The sequence below is a fragment of the Schistocerca piceifrons genome, chromosome 7, assembly GCF_021461385.2.
Source record: "Schistocerca piceifrons isolate TAMUIC-IGC-003096 chromosome 7, iqSchPice1.1, whole genome shotgun sequence".
In the NCBI taxonomy this organism is placed as follows: domain Eukaryota; kingdom Metazoa; phylum Arthropoda; class Insecta; order Orthoptera; family Acrididae; genus Schistocerca; species Schistocerca piceifrons.
In genome coordinates, this window is record NC_060144.1 from 260,881,741 (window position 1) to 260,901,350 (window position 19,610).

The window sequence follows — 19,610 nt, forward strand, 5'->3', positions numbered from 1 at the left end:
AGATGCTCACACCTCTTCGACTGAACTGCTTACTGTGGTATTCATTACAGCAGTATCAATAGCTGCAGACAACTTCAAATGCAGCTCATCATTCCTCAGTACTACTTTATCACATTTTCCATAATGTCTATTCTGAACAATTCTCTTATACTTCATCTCCTCTTCATCATTACTAAGTTGTGATCAGAGTTCATATCTGCTCCTTACATCTCATACAAACAATGGAAAATCCAGGATGGCAAACATCAATAGTATGAATAGACTGTTACACACACACACACACACACACACACACACACACACAAATATCACTGTCTCTAGCCTCAGTAGCTGCATTTTGCCAATTTCTGTAAGAGTTCAAGTGTGGTTTAAATCAGCACTGAAGGGATCATTGGCCAGCCTTGCCTTACATGCCACAACTAATGAAGATAATGGACAGGTGCACTAATGTCAGTAGTGTGTGGGAAAGCTGACAATTTGGATCTGACGGGAGGCATGCTTGGGTAGTTGGCGCAGTTGTGATGACTACTGTGTCCAGATGGCTTAGTGGTCAGAGCATGCATCTGGTATGGAGGAAGCTGGGTTAGAATCCTGGCCCAGCACAAATTTTCAACTTTACCCGCTGATATAAATCATTGCCCACTAGCAGCTGAATGTCATTAATTCCTTTGTGTTTTGATTCATAATAGCTGCAGATTCAAAATTGTGCATATCTGAAATGACAGAAACCACATATAATTAAAAAAGTACTGACTGCACAAAAGAAAGGCAAGAATAAAGTGTAGTGTTCACCCCTTCCGACACCACATAGATACCTCTTCGAGGAGCTAGACATTTCAACTGTGCCATCACAATTGAAATATGCACTAATGAAGTTTGTCTCAAACAATCCATCACACCTTGATTGATTGACTGACAGAGGGGGGTTATGGGAATAAATGGCATGGTCATCAATCCGGTGATTCAAAAGTTACTTGTGTAAGATACACAGACTGCCAAAAATGGTCAGATCCAGTCAGGATTAAACTATAAAATGAGGAAACACAAAACACACACAGCAGAAGGCATGAAAGGGTAAGCGAAATCTAAAAACTGGAAAAACAGAGGGATATAAGAGCAGTCGTTGCACAGCGGAGTGGTCATGGGTCTCAGACTTAGAAAACGCGAAGAGAAGCCGCAACCACAACCACCCCGCCCCTGCTCCAGGAGTAAAGCAAAACCTTATAACTGAAAACAAAAACCACTTTCATGTAGCAAACAGGACTAGTCCATCCATCTGTGAATCATCTACTAACATTAAAGATAAGGAATCTGGAAGGCTATATGGAGTATGGAGGGCCAAAAGAAGGGGACATTCCACCAATATACGGGATACCATCAGTCTCATTCTACAGCCACATTGTTGGGGTGGCTCGTTATCCAAGAGAAAACAATGAGTGGGCCTCCTAAGACTGATGCGTAGACTATATAAGATACTGAACTCCTTCCGAAAAGAGCAGAAGGAAGAGTGCCAAATTGCAGTAGTCACCTCAATTGCGCGGAATTTATTATTGAGAACAGTAATGCAGCACATGTCACTTCACTTTTAGGCAAAGAGATATCCTCATATCTGCACCTGGCATCATGAAAGGGAATAAGTGGTTAAGTACCTGCCTCTCTAGCCAAATAGTCAACCAGTTCATTCCCGGGGATACCCATATGACTTGTGATCCAGGGAAAGACAACAGAGCAGGCAGCACAGCCAAGGAGAGGGAGAAAGTCATGGATAGCAGAGACCTAAGAGTGAGAAGAGTAGCATCGGTCTATAGCCTACAAGATGCTCATTGAATCGGAACATGTTAAAACACTGTGGAGGGAGGCCTGAGAAACAAAATGGAGGGCCCTAATAATGGCAAACAGCTTCACTGTGAACACACTAAGAGGGACGTTAGAAAAGTCCGTGCAAAAATAAAAACTACTTACGTGTTTGCGATAAACCTTTTTATTTTTCAACGTAGTCTTCTTTTAGACTTTTACACTTTGTTCAATGTTGTTCTAATTTGTTGATCCCTTCTGAATAATAGGAATTTTCCAAGTCTGCAAAAAATAGCTATTAGTTGCTGCAATGACCTCCTCGTTTGAATAAAATCTTTGTCCCGCAAGCCATTTCTTCAAATTGGGGAACAAATGAACATATAGTAGTCTGAGGGAGCCAAGTCTGGAGAATAGGGGGGATGTGAAACGAGTTGGAATCCTATTTCCATTAATTTTGCGACCACAACTGCTGAGGTGTATGCTGGTGCACTGTCGTGATGGAAAAGGACTTTGTGGTCCAATCGCCGGCATTTTTCTTGCAGCTCAGTTTTCAAATGGTCCAATAACGATGAATAATATTCACCTGTAATAGTTTTACCCTTTTCCAGGTAGTCAATGAAGATTATCCCTTGCGAATCCCAAAAGATAGTTGCCATAACCTTTCCGGCCGAAGGAATGGTCTTTGCCTTTTTTGGTGCAGATTCTCCCTTGGTAACCCACTGTTTAGATTGTTGTTTGGTCTCAGGAGTGTAGTAATGTATCCATATTTCACCCACAGTAATGAAACGATGCTTAAAGTCCTGCAAATTCTTCCTGAAAAGCTACAAACCATCCTTGCAACATTTCACACGATTCCGTTTCTGGTGAAGTGTGAGCAATCGTGAAACCCATCTTGCTGATAGCTTTCTCATGTCCAAATGTTTGTGCAAAATATTATGTACCCGTCCATTCGAGATGCCCACAGCACTAGCCATCTCACGCACCTTAATTCTTCTGTCATCCATCACCATATCATGGATTTTATCAATGATTTCTGAAGTCATAACCTCCACAGGGAGTCCAGAACGTTCAGCATCACTTCTGCCCATATGGCCACTCCCATAATTTTGAAACCACTTATAAACTGTTCTAATCGAAGGTGTAGAGTCACCGGAATGTTTATCAAGCTTCTCTTTAGTCTCCTGAGGCGTTTTGCCTTTCATAAAGTAATGTTTAATCACTACACGAAATTCTTTTTTGCCCATTTTTTGACAATCACACAACTTCCTTGATTTACACGAATGCCAAACACAAAGAAATAGACCAATACGGCTGAAACTTGGTGTGCATTCTTTCAAAAGATGCTACTAACTAAATGTGACCTCAATACGTGCCAGTGGTGCCATCTCTCAGACTTTGCACCTACTTTTCAAATGCCCCTCTACATGATCCCAATAGTAAATGGTGTTCCATGCCAGTAGGACACATAAAACTGTATCCTGCCTTATCTACTGTTTTAGAACCATCAGTGTAGAAGATGGTAGCACCCTGAAACTCTTCCCAGATGGAATATACAAGACACCGGAATATAATAGGGATGACAGAAACCTTAGGACCTGGGAATAGGTCGGTCCTAATCTATGGTCGAGGCACCATCCGGGGGGGGGGGGGGGGGGGGGGGGGGGGGGGGGGGGGGGGGGGTGCAGGAGGAAATACATGGAGGACTTTCCAGTGAGTGGAGACGGAGATCCTAACAGAGGGAAGTGAGGTGCATTCTAAGTGGCAATCCCACCCAAGGGCAGGTATCGGGACAGAGTCATCCGTCATTTGCAAAAAGGACAGGGTACACGGGATAGTTAGGGAATCATTCAATAGTGAATGCGTAAGAAACCAAGAGTTGGCTCCGTCATATTTGTAGAGGGGGAATCCCCACTACCGCAAGGAGACTGTCAACGGGACTAGTGTGAAAGGCACTGATAGCCATGTGCACCCCATTATGATGAACATGGTCAAGTAGTTTCAGAGTGGAAGAAGCTGACAACAATAATCTAGTCTGGACAAAACCAGAGTGTGGTAAAGAGAGAGAAGAGCAGCACAGACTGCACACCAAGATGTGTGGACCAGAGATCAGAGAGCATTAAGTGTCTGCATGAAGGTAGTCTTCAGGTGGTGAATATGGGCAGCCACGTAAGCTTTTTATCAAAAATAAGGGCCAAGAAATGGGACTGCTGATTGCCTAAGAAACGTTCTGGTTCGGGGTGTACTGTGGGTCGATGGCAAAAATGCACAGCATGTGTTTTGGAGGGAGAAAACTGGACGCCATGGGGCAAGGGCCCACACAAAGGCCTGTTGGTGGGCGCCATTGAGTTAGCACTCAGCAGATGCTACCGAATGGGAGCACACCAGGTGCATAAATCATTTACATACAACACTGGGGTAACCAGGGGACCAACAGAGGTTATAAAAGCCCATTGATGGTGATGAGGAAGAATGTGAGACTTCACACCCTGTGGGATATCGTTTTCCTGGATCTTAGGGATGCTGAGTGAAATGCCAACTCAAACTCTGAAGAGCCAGTGGGATACAAATTCACGGATAAAAGTTGGAAGGGAGCCATGAAAGCCCCAATCATGGAGGGCAACTAAAATGTGACAACGTCAAGCGGTGTTGTATGCATCATAGGTCGAAGAAGGCTACAACAAGGTGTCAGCAGTTGGTAAAGCCTGTCAGATTGCTGTTTCCAATCCGAGTAAATGGTCAGCTGTACAGCATCCTTCCCAGAAGCCACATTGATATGGGCATAAAATGCCCGAGAATCAAGTACCCAACATAATCCAAAGCTAACCAACCTCTTGAGCAGTTTACACAGTATGTGTGTCAAGCTAATCTTGCAGTAGCTGTCAAGAGACATTAGGTTCTTCCTGGGATTAAGGATAAGGATAACACTATGCTGTCTCGCCATTGTGAGGGAAAGACATCTGAGAGCCAAATGCAGTTGAAGATCCTGAGTAGATGATGCCTCTGGGTGATGTCCAAGTCTTGGATCATCTGGTTGTGGATGGAATCCGGGACTGGGGTCATGTCATGTCATGTCACGCGAAGAGGTACAAGACTGCAAGAAAACCCATTCAGTGAAAGGTTCATTATAGGATTCAGCTTGGTGGCGATCATCAAGGAAGTGCATTGCTTGAAGAGCAAGACAGAATGCAGAATAAGAGGAAACAAGTTGTATTTCTGGTAAGTGATGGTAATATACATTGCAATTCCACTGAATTTTCATGTACTGAGAGTCCAGGTTAGACATAAAGAAGCCGAGGGGAGGTCATGTCACCAGGTCAGTGGTTGTAACTGATGAGGATGGTGTGACCTCCACAAATAAGACATCAGACTCATGAGAGTTAACACTTGCACTACGGACCATAAGGTTGATGGGTAAAAAGGATCCTTGTGTAGTACTAAAGTGGAGGCCCATGACTCAGCACAAAAAGGTCAAGATTTAAAAAATATCTGTTCTAATGAATTATCACAGTCAGTGGTCTCGAAGTTGCCTCTTAATGGGTTATGTGCATTAAAATCACGCACTAAAGGAAAATAGGGTGAAAACTGGGAGATCAAACTGATGATCTCACAATATGTCACCTGTCCCTTGTGGGAGGCAGACATCAAGTACTGTGAAAGCAAGTGTTTCAGTTCAGCTAGGTAGGGAAAACAGCCATTACAGTTTCACTGCACTACATCTGCTAGTGTGTTCACTGGCAATCACAGTTTCATTTGGGTTATCATCATCAGCTGGTTCTCATCTACTTGGAAGTTTTTGGTAGTAATGAAGCAGAATCCAGGGCACTCAGAGCTGCCAGAATGCCTTCACCTTTTGTTTCTTTGTATCCTCTTCCTCCTCCTCATTAGATTTTGATTTGGTACAAGGAATACCTAGAAACAAGTCTGGCACAGATATACATATGAAGTAGCTTGCTGTAATCTAGACAGGGAATAGACAACTGTATTTATTCCTGGAGTCCTGATATGATAACAGATCAAATACCTTCAACTATTGAATCTTATATGCCCAGAGGAGAGAGACTTTTCTCAAACTGGTGCAAGCAGTTGTAAATAGGGGCATTCCTTTGTAGAGGTCATCTGCATTCTCCACACATATTCATACAACTAGATGTCATATGGCCACTTTTCATACACTTGAAGCACATAGGTAAACAATAATCTTAACTTTATCTGGCAGCAAGTCATTCTCAAACACCAAAATAAAAGCTCCAGTATCTTATCCGTTATCTTTAGGCTTTTTTGGGCCCAACAGATGAAATGGACACCATACCATTCTAAATTAAAGAATTTCTCATCCATTTGAAAATAAGTTTTCACCACTGACTGTACTTGGGTTCCTGTGATGAGTGATTGTGACACGGATGTTGCCAAATTTGTCACAGTTTAACAATGCCTTAGATTTAGCGAGTACGACTGGTTTAATCATTACAGCACTATTCCTTGTTTTGTTTATTGCAGTAACCTTGCCTTACTTGTCATTGATTTCCTCCCTAAAACATAATGGCTTAGTCTTTAAGAAGGATTCACCATCAGCCTTGGTACAGATCATAAAGTGAAGCACACATTTCCCCACTTCTTTGACAAACTGGCTTTCATCTTAGCTTGTATTTGATGAGGGAGATGTTTCAGGTCAGTAAGGTAAAGGTAGTGACAATAGTCATTACAATTCCAATGGATTATGTTTGCATGTGTATTCAATGGCAGTGTATGTGGATCACTCTAATGAGATTTCTAGGCCATCCATCCAACAGCATAATTCAGCTTGATTCTCTTTATTGCAATTGGCCCACCATGGGGCCAACCACTCGGATCCACCCAAGCAATGGCCCCGTTATGTAGGTCATTGCCCAGAGCCCCTGTGTCTCAAATAAGGGAGACAGCACTCTTCAGTATTAACAGGGAGGAAACACAGCATGCCTCAACAGCATGTTCAGTGCATGGTCATGGGGGTACGAGTGTACCTGACTAACCCTTACATGGGCTGGCTAACATGCTGGGTAATGGGTGACTTTCCATATTATGTCCCTGCACTACTGAAAAAAAAATGAAAATAAAGTAGGTCAAATATGAGAACAGGGGCCATTTGTAAATAAACTGGAAAGGGCGGTGGATTTAACTAAAAAATAAAATTCAGGAACTGAAAGTAAAGACCACACATATAGCTGAGTTAACATATAATAAGGCATGCATTCATAGTTAATTTTAAGACAGGGAGACAATCATGAAACAGCACTGCGGCACAGGAAAAGAAGAAATGACACAATGGCTTTGTGCCCCATACTTGTCACATACATACTCACAGAATAGTTGAAAGCACCTTGCGGGGGGGGGGGGAGACAGGAGGGGGTATTCAGATGTTAACTGTACGGTTGTTGATACCATGAGGACACAGCTAAAACTATAAATTACAATATCCCTCCTCCCCTTCTATTTTTTGTAACTGATTTATCATTCATGTGCAAAATAAACACCTAAAAACTCAGATTTCTACATTATATATTACAGTTTTCTGTATCTACTTTGTACATTATTGATTCTTGAAGAAAAGAGTGTTAACACTGTGAGGACTGTGCAGTCAGTGTGTAGTTCAACTAGCAGAACTGTGCTTTATCATAGCTTTTCTGAATTTTGTCTAGCAGTTTCCACTGCATAGCACTTAAGTCAGTTTATTGTATTGGAAAGAAGTAGTTTCCTTTCTATGACCATTTATTTTATGTGAAAATTAAAACATTGCGATTGCTTCTCAGTGTTGGTTATTGATAACTGATAACTTGATACCAGTGTCCAAGTTTAATGTGTACACCACCGAAGATGACCACTATGTGATCGAAAATTGATTCCGCTATTAATAAAACATCAATATTACAACCAATGCTGACATTCCTTTTAATTTTAAATTAAAACATGTTTTTGCAGCAACAATTTTTTAAATTTTTGTTTTCTAAATGCACACAGAATTAGAAGTTGTTAGTATTAAAAATAAAACTGTTTGAAAACTTAGTTTCTAAATGAAAACAGCTTAGTTACATTTGCCTTAGTATGAAAAATTTCAATACATTTTGGAAAACAAAGTCTTGTGTCACATTCTTCACAACAGTACCTGCTATCTTTTCTTGCTACTTTCCCAGATTTTGCCTTGCTTTGTTCTGTGCAAAGCTTATGTCTCCTCTGAGGGCATTTTGTTGTTTCTGTAGTTGGAATCAATTTACAATATTTTTCACTGAGATGGTTTACAAGTGAACTATTTTGAGTGGAAGTTTATTCAACCAGGCTTTCTTTTTTCATGAAAGCTGATGCCAATTCATTGACAAAATTAACAAGATGTTTGCTAGTATGCCTCGACTTGTTATGTAAAATGTATAAATTTTCAATCATCATCATGAAAATGTGTCAAAAAAAGTTTCTTCCAATGCTGTATTTGATTACTATCAAAAGTGTAGCAGCCCATTAGCTGGTAGCTGTGGTCTACATCGGCCTTGTTTTCATTATAATCCAATATATCTATCATTCCCAATTTTGTACTGACACTGATTAGATACATCACTTCGTGTTTTGTCATCAAAAGAAGTACATTTCTAGTGCCTCCCCATTTTAGAAAGAGCAAATGGTCTTGTCTGCAAAATAAAAGTTACCTTCCTTTTCAGCTTCTGGGTAATTAGATTTTTAGCTAGCACTTTTCTGATTTTCAGTACTGTACTCTAAGGTCATTTTGAAAATAAATACAAAGCATGTAGCAGACAACAATCCAAGCCATTTGCACTGTGACCTTGTGAGGTGCAATGCATCTGAACCAGGTGAGGGGTTTGGGATTCTAATTGGTTACGATGGATCCCTCTAGAAGGCACATGAATAGGTTGGCATCTGTCACTGCCCACAATCCCAAACCCCTCACCTGATTCAGATTCATTGACGACATCTGTGTGATCTGGAATGAGGGTGAGAACACACTACCCAGATTCCTCCAAAACACTGTCTCCCCCATTCATTTCACCTTGTCCTCCTCAACCCAACAAGCCACCTACCTCAATGTCGACCTCCATCCCAAAGGTGTCTACATCAGTACTTCCATCCATATCAAATCTATCAAGCCAGCAGCAATACCTCCACTTCGACAGCTGCCACCCATTGCATACCAAGCAGTCCCTTCCAATCAACCTAGCCATCTGTGGCCATTGCATCTGCAGTGACGAACAGTTCCTTTCAAAAGGTACTGATGGTCTCACCGAGGCCTGCACAGACCATAACTACCTTCTGAATCTTGTAGAGAAACAAGATATCCTGTGCCTTATCTCTCCAGTCACCCACCACCTCCCAAAGTCCCACCGTCCAGCCACAGAAAAGTATTCCCCTCTTGACTCAGAACCACCCAGGACTGGAGCAACTGAATCTCATTCTCTGGCAGGATTCTGAATACCTCTTACCAAGCCCTGAAATGAGGAATGTCCTACCCACAATCCCAAAGTGGTATTGCACCACCCACCAAACCTACACAATATCCTCATCCATTCCTATACAACCCCTGCTTCCAACCCCTTGCCTCATGGCTCATATCCCTGTAGTACACTTAGATGCAAGAGCTGTCCCATGCATCCTCCCACCACCACCATCACCTACTCCAGTCTGATCATAAGCATCACATATCCCATCAGATGCAAGGCTACCTGTGAAACCAGTCATGTGATCTACAAGATAAGTTGTAACTATTGTCCTTCATTCTACGTGGGCATGACAACCAACAAGCTGTCTGCATGAATATCCACTGACAAACAGTAGCCTACAAACAGTTGGACCACCCACTTGCTGAGCACACTGTGCAGCACAATGTTCGTGATTGTAATGACTGCCTCACCACTTGTCTACATCTACATCTACACGATTACTCTGCAATTCACATTTAAGTGCTTGGCAGAGGGTTCATCGAACCACAATCATACTATCTCTCTACCATTCCACTCCCGAACAGCGCGCGGGGGAAAACTAACACCTAAACCTTTCTGTTCGAGCTCCGATTTCTCTTATTTTATTTTGATGATCATTCCTACCTATGTAGGTTGGGCTCAACAAAATATTTTCGCATTCGGAAGAGAAAGTTGGTGACCGAAATTTCGTAAATAGATCTCGCCATGGCGAAATATGTATTTGCTTTAATGACTTCCATCCCAACTCCCGTATCATATCTGCCACACTCTCTCCACTATTATGTGACAATACAAAATGAGCTGCCCTTTTTTGCACCCTTTCGATGTCCTCCATCAATCCCACCTGGTAAGGATCCCACACTGCGCAGCAATATTCTAACAGAAGACGAACGAGTGTAGTGTAAGCTGTCTCTTTAGTAGACTTGTTGCATCTTCTAAGTGTCCTGCCAATGAAATGCAACTTTTGGCTCGCCTTCCCCACAATATTATCTATGTGATCTTTCCAACTGAAGTTGTTCATAATTTTAACACCCAGGTACTTAGTTGAATTGACAGCCTTGAGAATTTTACTATTTATCGAGTAATCGAATTCCAACGGATTTCTTTTGGAACTCATGTGGATCACCTCACACTTTTCGTTATTTAGTGTCAACTGCCACCTGCCACACCATACAGCAATTTTTTCTAAATCGCTTTGCAACTGATACTGGTCTTCAGATGACCTTACTAGACGGTAAATTACCGCATCATCTGCGAACAACCTAAGAGAAACTGCTCAGATTGTCACCCAGGTCATTTATATAGATCAGGAACAGCAGAGGTCCCAGGACGCTTCCCTGGGGAACACCTGATATCACTTCAGTTTTACTCGATGATTTGCCATCTATTACTAGGAACTGCAACCTTCCTGACAGGAAATCACGAATCCAGTCGCACAACTGAGACGATACCCCATAGGCCCACAGCTTGATTAGAAGTCGCTTGTGAGGAATGGTTTCAAAAGCTTTCCGGAAATCTAGAAATACGGAATCAACTTGAGATCCCATGTCAATAGCGGCCATTACTTCATGCGAATAAAGAGATCGTTCCCTTCGAGGTGATTCATAATGTTTGAATACAGTATATGCTCCAAAACCCTACTGCAAACCAACGTCAATGATATAGGTTTGTAGTTCGATGGATTACTCCTACTACCTTTCTTAAACACTGGTGCGACCTGCGCAATTTTCCAGTCTGTAGGTACAGATCTACCGGTGAGCGAGCGGTTGTATATGATTGCTAAGTAGGAAGCTATTGTATCAGCGTAATCTGAAAGGAACCTAATCGGTACACAATCTGGACCTGAAAACTTGCCCGTATCAAGTGATTTGAGTTGCTTCACAACCCCTAAGGTATCTACTTCTAAGAAACTCATGCCAGCAGCTGTTCGTGTTTCAAATTCTGGAATATTCCATTCGTCTTCCCTGGTGAAGGAATTTCGGAAAACTGCGTTCAACAACTCCGCTTTAGCGGCACAGATGTCGGTAACAGTACCATCAGCACTGCGCAGCGAAGGTATTGACTGCATCTTGCCGCTTGTGTACTTTACATACGACCAGAATTTCTTCGGATTTTCTACCAAATTTCGAGACAATATTTCGTTGTGGAACCTATTAAAGGCATCTCGCATTGAAGTCCGTGCCAAATTTCGCGCGTCTGTAAATTTTAGCCGATCTTCAGGATTTCGCGTTCTTCTGAACTTCACATGCTTTTTCCGTTACCTCTGCAACAGTGTTCGGACCTGTTTTGTGCACCATGGGGGATCAGTTCCATCTCTTACCAATTTATGAGGTATGAATCTCTCAATTGCTGTTGCTACTATATCTTTGAATTTGAGCCACATCTCGTCTACATTTGCATAGTCAGTTCGGAAGGAATGGAGATTGTCTCTTAGGAAGGCTTCTAGTGACACTTTATCCGCTTTTTTAAATAAAATTATTTTGTGTTTGTTTCTGGTGGATTTGGAAGAAACGGTATTGAGCCTAGCTACAATGACCTTGTGATCACTAATCCCTGTATCAGTCAAGATACTCTCTATTAGCTCTGGATTGTTTGTGGCTAAGAGGTCAAGTGTGTTTTCGCAACCATTTACAATTCGCGTGGGTTCGTGGACTAACTGCTCGAAATAGTTTTCGGAGAAAGCATTTAGGACAATCTCGGAAGATGTTTTCTGCCTCCCACCGGTTTTGAACAAGTATTTTTGCCAACATGTTGAGGGAAGGTTGAAGTCCCCACCAACTATAACCGTATGAGTGGGGTATTTATTTGTTATGAGACTCAAATTTTCTCTGAACTGTTCAGCAACTATATCATTGGAGTCTGTGGGTCGGTAGAAGGAGCCAATTATTAACTTAGTTCGGCTGTTAAGTATAACCTCCACCCACACCAATTCGCACCGAGTATCTACTTCGACTTCACTACAAGATAAACCACTACTGACAGACACAAACACTCCACCACCAATTCTGCCTAATCTATCTTTCCTGAACAACGTCTGAGACTTTGCAAAAATTTCGGCAGAACTTATTTCAGGCTTTAGCCAGCTTTCTGTACCTATAATGATTTCAGCTTATGTGCTTTCTATTAGTGCTTGAAGCTCGGGGACTTTCCCAGCACAACCACAACAATTTACAACTACAATTCCGACTGTTCCTTGATCCAAGCACGTCCTGTATTTGCCATGCACCCTTTGAGATTGCAGCCCACCCCGTACTTTCCCAAGGCCTTCTAACCTAAAAAAACCGCCCAGTCCACGCCACACAGCCTCCGCTACCCGTGTAGCCGCCAGCTGAGTGTAGTGAACCCTATGGTGCAAGTCAAGGAATCTGCAGCCAACACGGTTGCAAAACCGCCTGAGCCTCTGATTCAGACCCTCCACCCGGCTCTGCACCAAAGGTCCGCAGTCGGTTCTGTCAATGATGCTGCAGATGGTGACCTCTGCCTTCATCTTGTTAGCAAGACCGGCGGCCTTCACCAAATCAGATAGCTGCTGGAATCCAGAGAGAATTTCCTCAGATCCAAAGCGACACACGTCATTAGTGCCGACATGTGCCACCACCTGCAGCTGGCTGCACCCTGTGCTCTTCATGGCATCCGGAAGGACGCTTTCCACATCAGGAATGACTCCACCCAGAATGCACATGGAGTGCACACTGGATTTCTTCCCCTCCTTAGCCGCCATATCCCCAAGGGGCCCCATTACGCGCCTAACATTGGAGCTCGCAACTACCAATAAGCCCACCCTCTGCGATTGCCCAGACCTTGAAGGCTGAGAATCATCCTCTGAAACAGGGCAGGCAGCTGCATCTGACTCAGCCAGAGACAGTACCTGAAACCTGTTTGTCAGATGCACCATGGAGGCTTTCTGATCAGCCTCCGGGGACGTCTTTTGCTGCCTGACACACCTTGGAATGACCTCCCAATCAACCACAGGCGAGGGCTCAGCCCCACTGCGGGCAGCAACCGGGACAACCACAGCAGCAGACCGATCTGGGGACAGATGGGACAAGGTTGACATCCCCATGATACCCAAGTCCGGCTCCCCACAGTGGTGCCCACTGGCAACAGCCTCAAGCTGCGCGACCGAAGTCAGCGCCGCCTGCAGCTGTGAGCGAAGGGATGCCAACTCAGCCCTCATCCAAATACAGCATCACAGTCCCTGTCCATTCTAATCGATGTTGAACAACAGTTACTGAAACACGAGTCCATGCCTAGATAACGCAAGGGAAACACGTGAAGAATGTATGAACTAATCTGTACAAATGCCTAACGACTGCGCTACAATCTGCCTGAATTTACGATTACAGTAACTAAAACTCGAAATTACACCTCCTATACGAAACTCACATGCAATTTAAGCAAGAATCTATGAAGTAAACACAGAAAAGAAGCTATATACGTATCTTTCTGCGCTGTCGATGTGCACCAACTGGGAGCTCAGGCCATCTGGATCCCTCCTACCAGCACCAGCTTTTCTCTGTTGTATAGGCAGAAACTCTCCCTGCAATATATCCTAGATCCCTGTAACCCTCACAGCCTCAAGCTTCATTAGCTGTTGTCAAGAGCAGGAAATTAGTGCTTATCATATCACCAGCAGCGAGGTCATTAGAGACGGAGCACAGGCTTGGATCAGTGAAGGAAATTTGCTATGCTCTTTCAAAGTAACCATCCCAGCATTTTCCTGAAACCCTGAAGCGATTTAGGCAAAACAGGGAAACCTAAATCAGGATGGACGGATGCAGGTTTCAACAGTCATCCTCCCTCATGGGAATCCAGTGTGCTAACCATTCAGTCATTGTCTTCCATCAACCTATCCCCTTCCCTGTTGCCATTCTACAGCCTTCTATTCCATAAGCACATGCACAGTTTTTTTCTTCTCTCCTTTTCTCTTCCCCCCCCCCCCCCCCTCTGTCTAACCTCTTAACTGCACCTAGCTGCCCTACCCTCTCTCCACCTCATCCCTGTATGCTCCCACAAACAGCACTTTACCATCCCCCACCAGTACCCTGCTCCTCCTTCCCCACCCTCCTCCTTTACCCCCACTTCACAGATTGCTTCTCCCATCATGCACAGTTTCTCAAAGTCTGGCCCCAGCAGCCAGAGACAATGGTCATGTGTGCGAGCTGCATTTGCGTAAATATGTGTGTGTGTGTGTGTGTGTGTGTGTGTGTGTGTGTGTGTGTGTGTGTGTGTGTGTGTGTGTGTGTGGAGGGGGGGGGGGGGGCGCGTTAGTAGTCATCTTCTTATACCTGTCTGTGACGCTACTTCTCCACTATGTGGTGAGTAGCTTTTTCATAATATTGTCATTATTCCATCCTGGATTTTTTATTGTATTATTACAAGTATTAGCCATGGAGTCGGTCATGATTCAAAGACGAAGAGATTTTTAAGATGAGAATGAATGTAACAAACTTCAAGAATAAACAGAGATATGTCTTATTCTAGTATGACTCCACTGTCACAAGAGACCTGCATAACTTTTTTTGGTTAATCCGTCAAAAAGTCATTTCCTAATTTCAGTCGTGTACCCGTGGTCTTGGGGTACCGCCTTTGATTCGTAAGCAAAACGTCATCGGGCCCAGGTTCGAATCCCACCACTGCTTAAATTCTGATTAATAATCAGCATTGGCGGCCGAAGACTTCCAGCATAAGAAGTCACCTTCATTCTGCCAACAGCAGCCTCATCAAAGGGGGCAGAGGAGCGGACACAAGGTTCAAGGCACTCTTGTCCTAGGGGTGGGAAACTGCCCCTGAAGGCAGAAGAATCAACAAAGATCAACGGCATGAGGACGCAGGAGGCAATGGAAGCCACTGCATTAAAGACACATAACATGTATCCACAGGACATGTGGCCTGTAACTGAAGAAGTGTCATGATGATCTCTCCCTCAGCAAAATATTCCGGAATAGTCCCCGATTTGGATCTCCGGGAGGGGACTGACAAGGGGGAGATAACCATGAGAAAAAGATTATACAATCAACAAAATAACAACATTCTACAAGTTGGGGTGTGGAATATCAGAAGCTTGAACACAGTAGGGTAATTAGAAAATCTGAAAAGCGAAATGCAAAGGCTCGATCCAGATATAGTAGGGGCCAGTGAAGTGAAGTGAAATGGAAAGAAGACAAGGATTTCTGTCAGATGAGTATAGAGTAATATAAACAGTGGCAGAAAGTGGTAAACGGGAGTAGGATTTGCTGTGAATAGGAATGTAGGGCAGAGAGTGTGTTACTGTGAACAGTTCAGTGATAGTGTTATTCTTATCAGAACGACAGCAAACCAATGCTGACAATGATAGTTCAGGTATACATGCCGATATCGAAGCTGAAGATGAAGAGATAGAGAAAGAGTATGAGGATACTGAAAGTGTAATACAGTATGCAATGGGAGATAAAAATCTAATACTCATAAGGGACTCGATTAGAGTTGTAGGGGAAGGGATAGAAGAAAAGGTTACAGGAGAATATGGGCTTGGGACAAGGGACGAGAGAGGAGAAAGATTGGGTTCTATAATAAACTTCAGCTAATAATAGCGAATACTCTGTTCAGGAATCAAAAGAGGAGGAGGTATACTTGGAAAAGGCCGGGTGATACGCAAAGATTTCAGCTAGATTACATCATGGTCAGACAGAGATTCCGTAATCAGATACTGGATTGTAAGGTGTACTGAGGAGCAGATATAGACTCAGATCTTAACATAGTAGTGATGAGGAGTAGACTGAAGTTTAAGATATCAGTCAGGAAGAATCAATACACAAAGAAGTGAGATACAGAAGTTTCTGTACTAAGGTATCACGAGATACACTAAGTTCTCTAGGGCTGTAGATACAACAATAGGCATTAAAGCAAGGGTGATAGCATTAAGTGTGCAATGGGAATTCCACTGTTCAACGCAGACGAGAGTGGATAGGTGGAAAGAAGATACTGAAAGCCTCTATGAGGGGAAAGATTTGTCTGCTGTTATAGAAGAAGAAACTCCAAGTTGCTGACAAGAATAATATGCAGAAGAATGAAAAGAAAATTGAGGATGCACGAGATGACGATCAGTTTGGCTTTATGAAAGGAAGGCTAAAGAAAATTCAAGACACATTCATAGGATCTGTCAACCTGGGAAAAGTGTTTGACAATGTAAAATGGTGCCAGATGTTCGAAATTCTGAGAAAAGTAGGGGTATGCTACAGGGAGAGACGGGTAATATACAATATGTACAAGAACCAAGAGGGAATAATAAGAGTTGATGACCAAAACCGCTCGTATTAAAAAGGGTGTAAACAAGGATGTAGTCTTTTGTCCTTTCTGTTCAATTCATACATTCAGCAAGCAATGATGGAAATAAAAGAAAGGGTCAAGAGTGGAATTAAAATTCAAGGTGAAAGAATATCAATGATAAGATTCGCTAATGTCATTGCTATCCTGAGTGAAAGTGAAAAAAAATTACACGATATGCTGAATGGAATGAACAGTCTAATGAGTATGGAGTATGGATGGAGAGTAAATCGAAGAAAGATGAAGGCAATGAGAAGTAGTAGAAATGGGAACAGTGAGAAACTTAATATCATGATCGATGGTCACGAAGTAGATGAAGTAAAGGAATTCTGCTACCTAGACAGTAAAATAACGAGTGAAGGACGGAGCAAGGAGGACATCAAAAGCAGACTAGCAATGGCAAAAAGGGCATCCCTGGCCAAGAGAAGTCTACTAATATCAAATATTGGCCTTAATTTGGGGAAGAAATTTCTGAGGATGTACGTCTGGAGTACAGCATTGTATGGTAGTGAAACATGGAATGTGGGAAAACTGGAAAAGAAGAGAATTGAAGCATTTGAGATATGGTACTATGGACGAATATTGAAAATTAGATGGACTGATAAGGTAAGGAATGAGGAGGTTCTGTGCAGAATCGGAGAGAAAAGGAATATGTGGAAAACACTGATAAGGAGAAGGGACAGGATGATAGGACATCTGTTAAGACTGAGGAAATGACTTCCATGGTACTAAGAGGAGGGAGCTGTAGAAGGCGAAAACAGTGGAGGAAGACAGAGATGGAATACATCCAACAAATAACAGAGGACGTAGGTTGCAAGTGCTACTCTGAGGTGAAGAGATTAGCACAGGAAAGGAATTCGTGGTGGGCCGCATCGAACCAGTCAGAAGACTAATGACCCCCCTCCCCCCCCCAAAAAAAAGTCCTAAAAATAACTTCTAGTAATCAATGGAAACCACGGCAAATCTAAATCTAAACAAATATTTCTGTTGTCCAGTGTCTTATCACTATCACTTCACTTGATAAGGAAGTCAGGCACCATTATAATCTTCGACACTGTCAGATGTCATGCCAAGTAAGCATATTACAAGGGAATTGGGGGGGGGGGGGGGGGGCACGGTGGCCAGAACAGAGGGGGAGGATAGGAAGAGAGTCTTTCAGGGCTAATGTCAAGAATATGGGGAAGAACAAGAATAATAGAATAATTTCTTCAACATATAGAAATTATGGCACTATATCGTTACACCAGTGGGGGCATGCCTTCAAATGTGCATTCTATGTACATACAGTTTCCGTTTATGTTTTTGACATGACAGATGGTGCACAACAGAAATGGACTTATCATCAAACTCCAGTGGCAAACACTACAAGAGAACTGCTGTTCACCATGGAGGATTATTGTTAATCCTAAAAATATATTTCCTAGGAAGAGTTGGGTAACACATTATATCTTCGCACATACATCTCGAAAAATGAAACAGATGCTGGAGCATTTCCTGCGCTTATCGAGAGTAGGTTTCACTAAACAATATTTGTCAAGGGGCAAAAAAATGGTATAGTGGTACCAGAAGTTGCTTCACCACAAAACAGAAGGTGACTTGCAGCACATAAAATTTCAGGAAGTAAAATACGTAACAAAGATTAACTTCTCTTTGTTACCAGAAGCGTTTGTTCCTCAAGGGGAGGTGGGAAGCCTCGCTGCTGAAGCAATTATGTTGGTGAGACCTATTGCATTAAAACATTTTCAGAAATACCTGTTTTGTGTAGAGGCGTTGGTTGCTGGTGTATGTATGAATAACTTTAACAACTTGTTTCTTTAGGACTGTCGCGAATGACATTGTGAACTACAATAGTTGCAAACGATAGTGTTTAATAACTTCTTAGCCTCACTAGAATGAGTAGGTACAGGAGAAGTAATTTAAAGGCAACTAAAACAGACAAAACATGATTCACTATGGATGTGATAAATTAATTTTCTGCTAGTGAGGAGAGCAGTCAGTACGTGCAGCAGGAATATCACAAAGAGACACTTTTAACAATAACTGCCACCCTTTCATTGCATTTGTTTATGACTGAAAGTGAATATTGCAAAGCAATGTTTTTATATTGTTCAAATGTAGATTACCTTAAACTCATTGTTTCATTTTTTATGAATTTTTGTTGGCAATTGTCAACATTTACTTACTTTATAAGCTGCAGAATGACAGCCACTGTCCATTTTCCTCTTGATCCCCAACGGCGTCTTGCCGCTACTTCAATAAAAACCTCTGAATATTCTATGACTGTAAGCCATATCTTCAACCTGTCTGCAGGTCCCCCTTTAATCTTACATGTCGAATTATGAATGATACGGTCATTGAAAAGCACCAGTAAGTTCGACACAGAGTATATCAGTTCAGAAAGTACACTGGAGTGGCTGATTCTGCCTGGAAATGAAAATTATGTTATGAAAATACATGCTACATGACACAGTCAAATGGAAGTCACAAAAACCAAATACACACCTGCTACAAAATACGAAACCCATTTGACAGTCGATTCAACATCACCTGCGACTTGTGGATTGTTGCAAACCCATTGCCTATACGACTCGTACAGTTCTGAGAACTGACGGGCGATTGTCGTCATAACTGACACTACCAAATCATATATATACACAAGCCTCCGCAGTCTTTCTTCCTTCTACGTCCTCAAACCAATCAACTTTACCACTCATCTTTGTTTACTAAGCCAGCCCAAAGATAATGAATATTGCTGCCACTGGGTCACGGCCGCCTCTGTTGACGACACATTCAACTTTCATGATAAAGTGCTTTTTAGGAGTACAGTACATAAAGTTTTGACAAAGTGGAAACCACAAATAGTACTGGTACATTAAAAGAAATTATAAACATTTCTCACACTCACAACTTTTACAAAATCCATATTTAATATGCCCTGTCAACAAACAAGCTGGCAAACAATGCAGTTAACTAGTAAACACACTATAAACATAATGATTGAAGCGATTTTGACAGTAGAAATAAGAAATAAATGGTAGTAATGAGATAAATAAC

At 42.4% G+C, this 19,610-nt stretch overlaps 1 protein-coding gene across 1 annotated transcript in view; it reads right to left on the reverse strand.

The window, feature by feature from the left end:
• LOC124804867 (peroxisomal membrane protein PEX16) overlaps positions 1–19,292 on the reverse strand; it is a 45,857-nt gene extending 26,565 nt beyond the window's left edge. Inside the window, exons 1-2 of the mRNA XM_047265231.1 lie at positions 19,059–19,292; positions 18,740–18,980 (exon numbers count right to left, since the gene is read on the reverse strand). Of these exons, the coding sequence (XP_047121187.1) occupies positions 18,740–18,980; positions 19,059–19,182 (365 nt within the window). The 5' untranslated portion in view covers positions 19,183–19,292. The remainder of the gene's footprint in view (positions 1–18,739; positions 18,981–19,058) is intronic.
• Between the last annotated feature and the right edge of the window lie 318 nt (positions 19,293–19,610).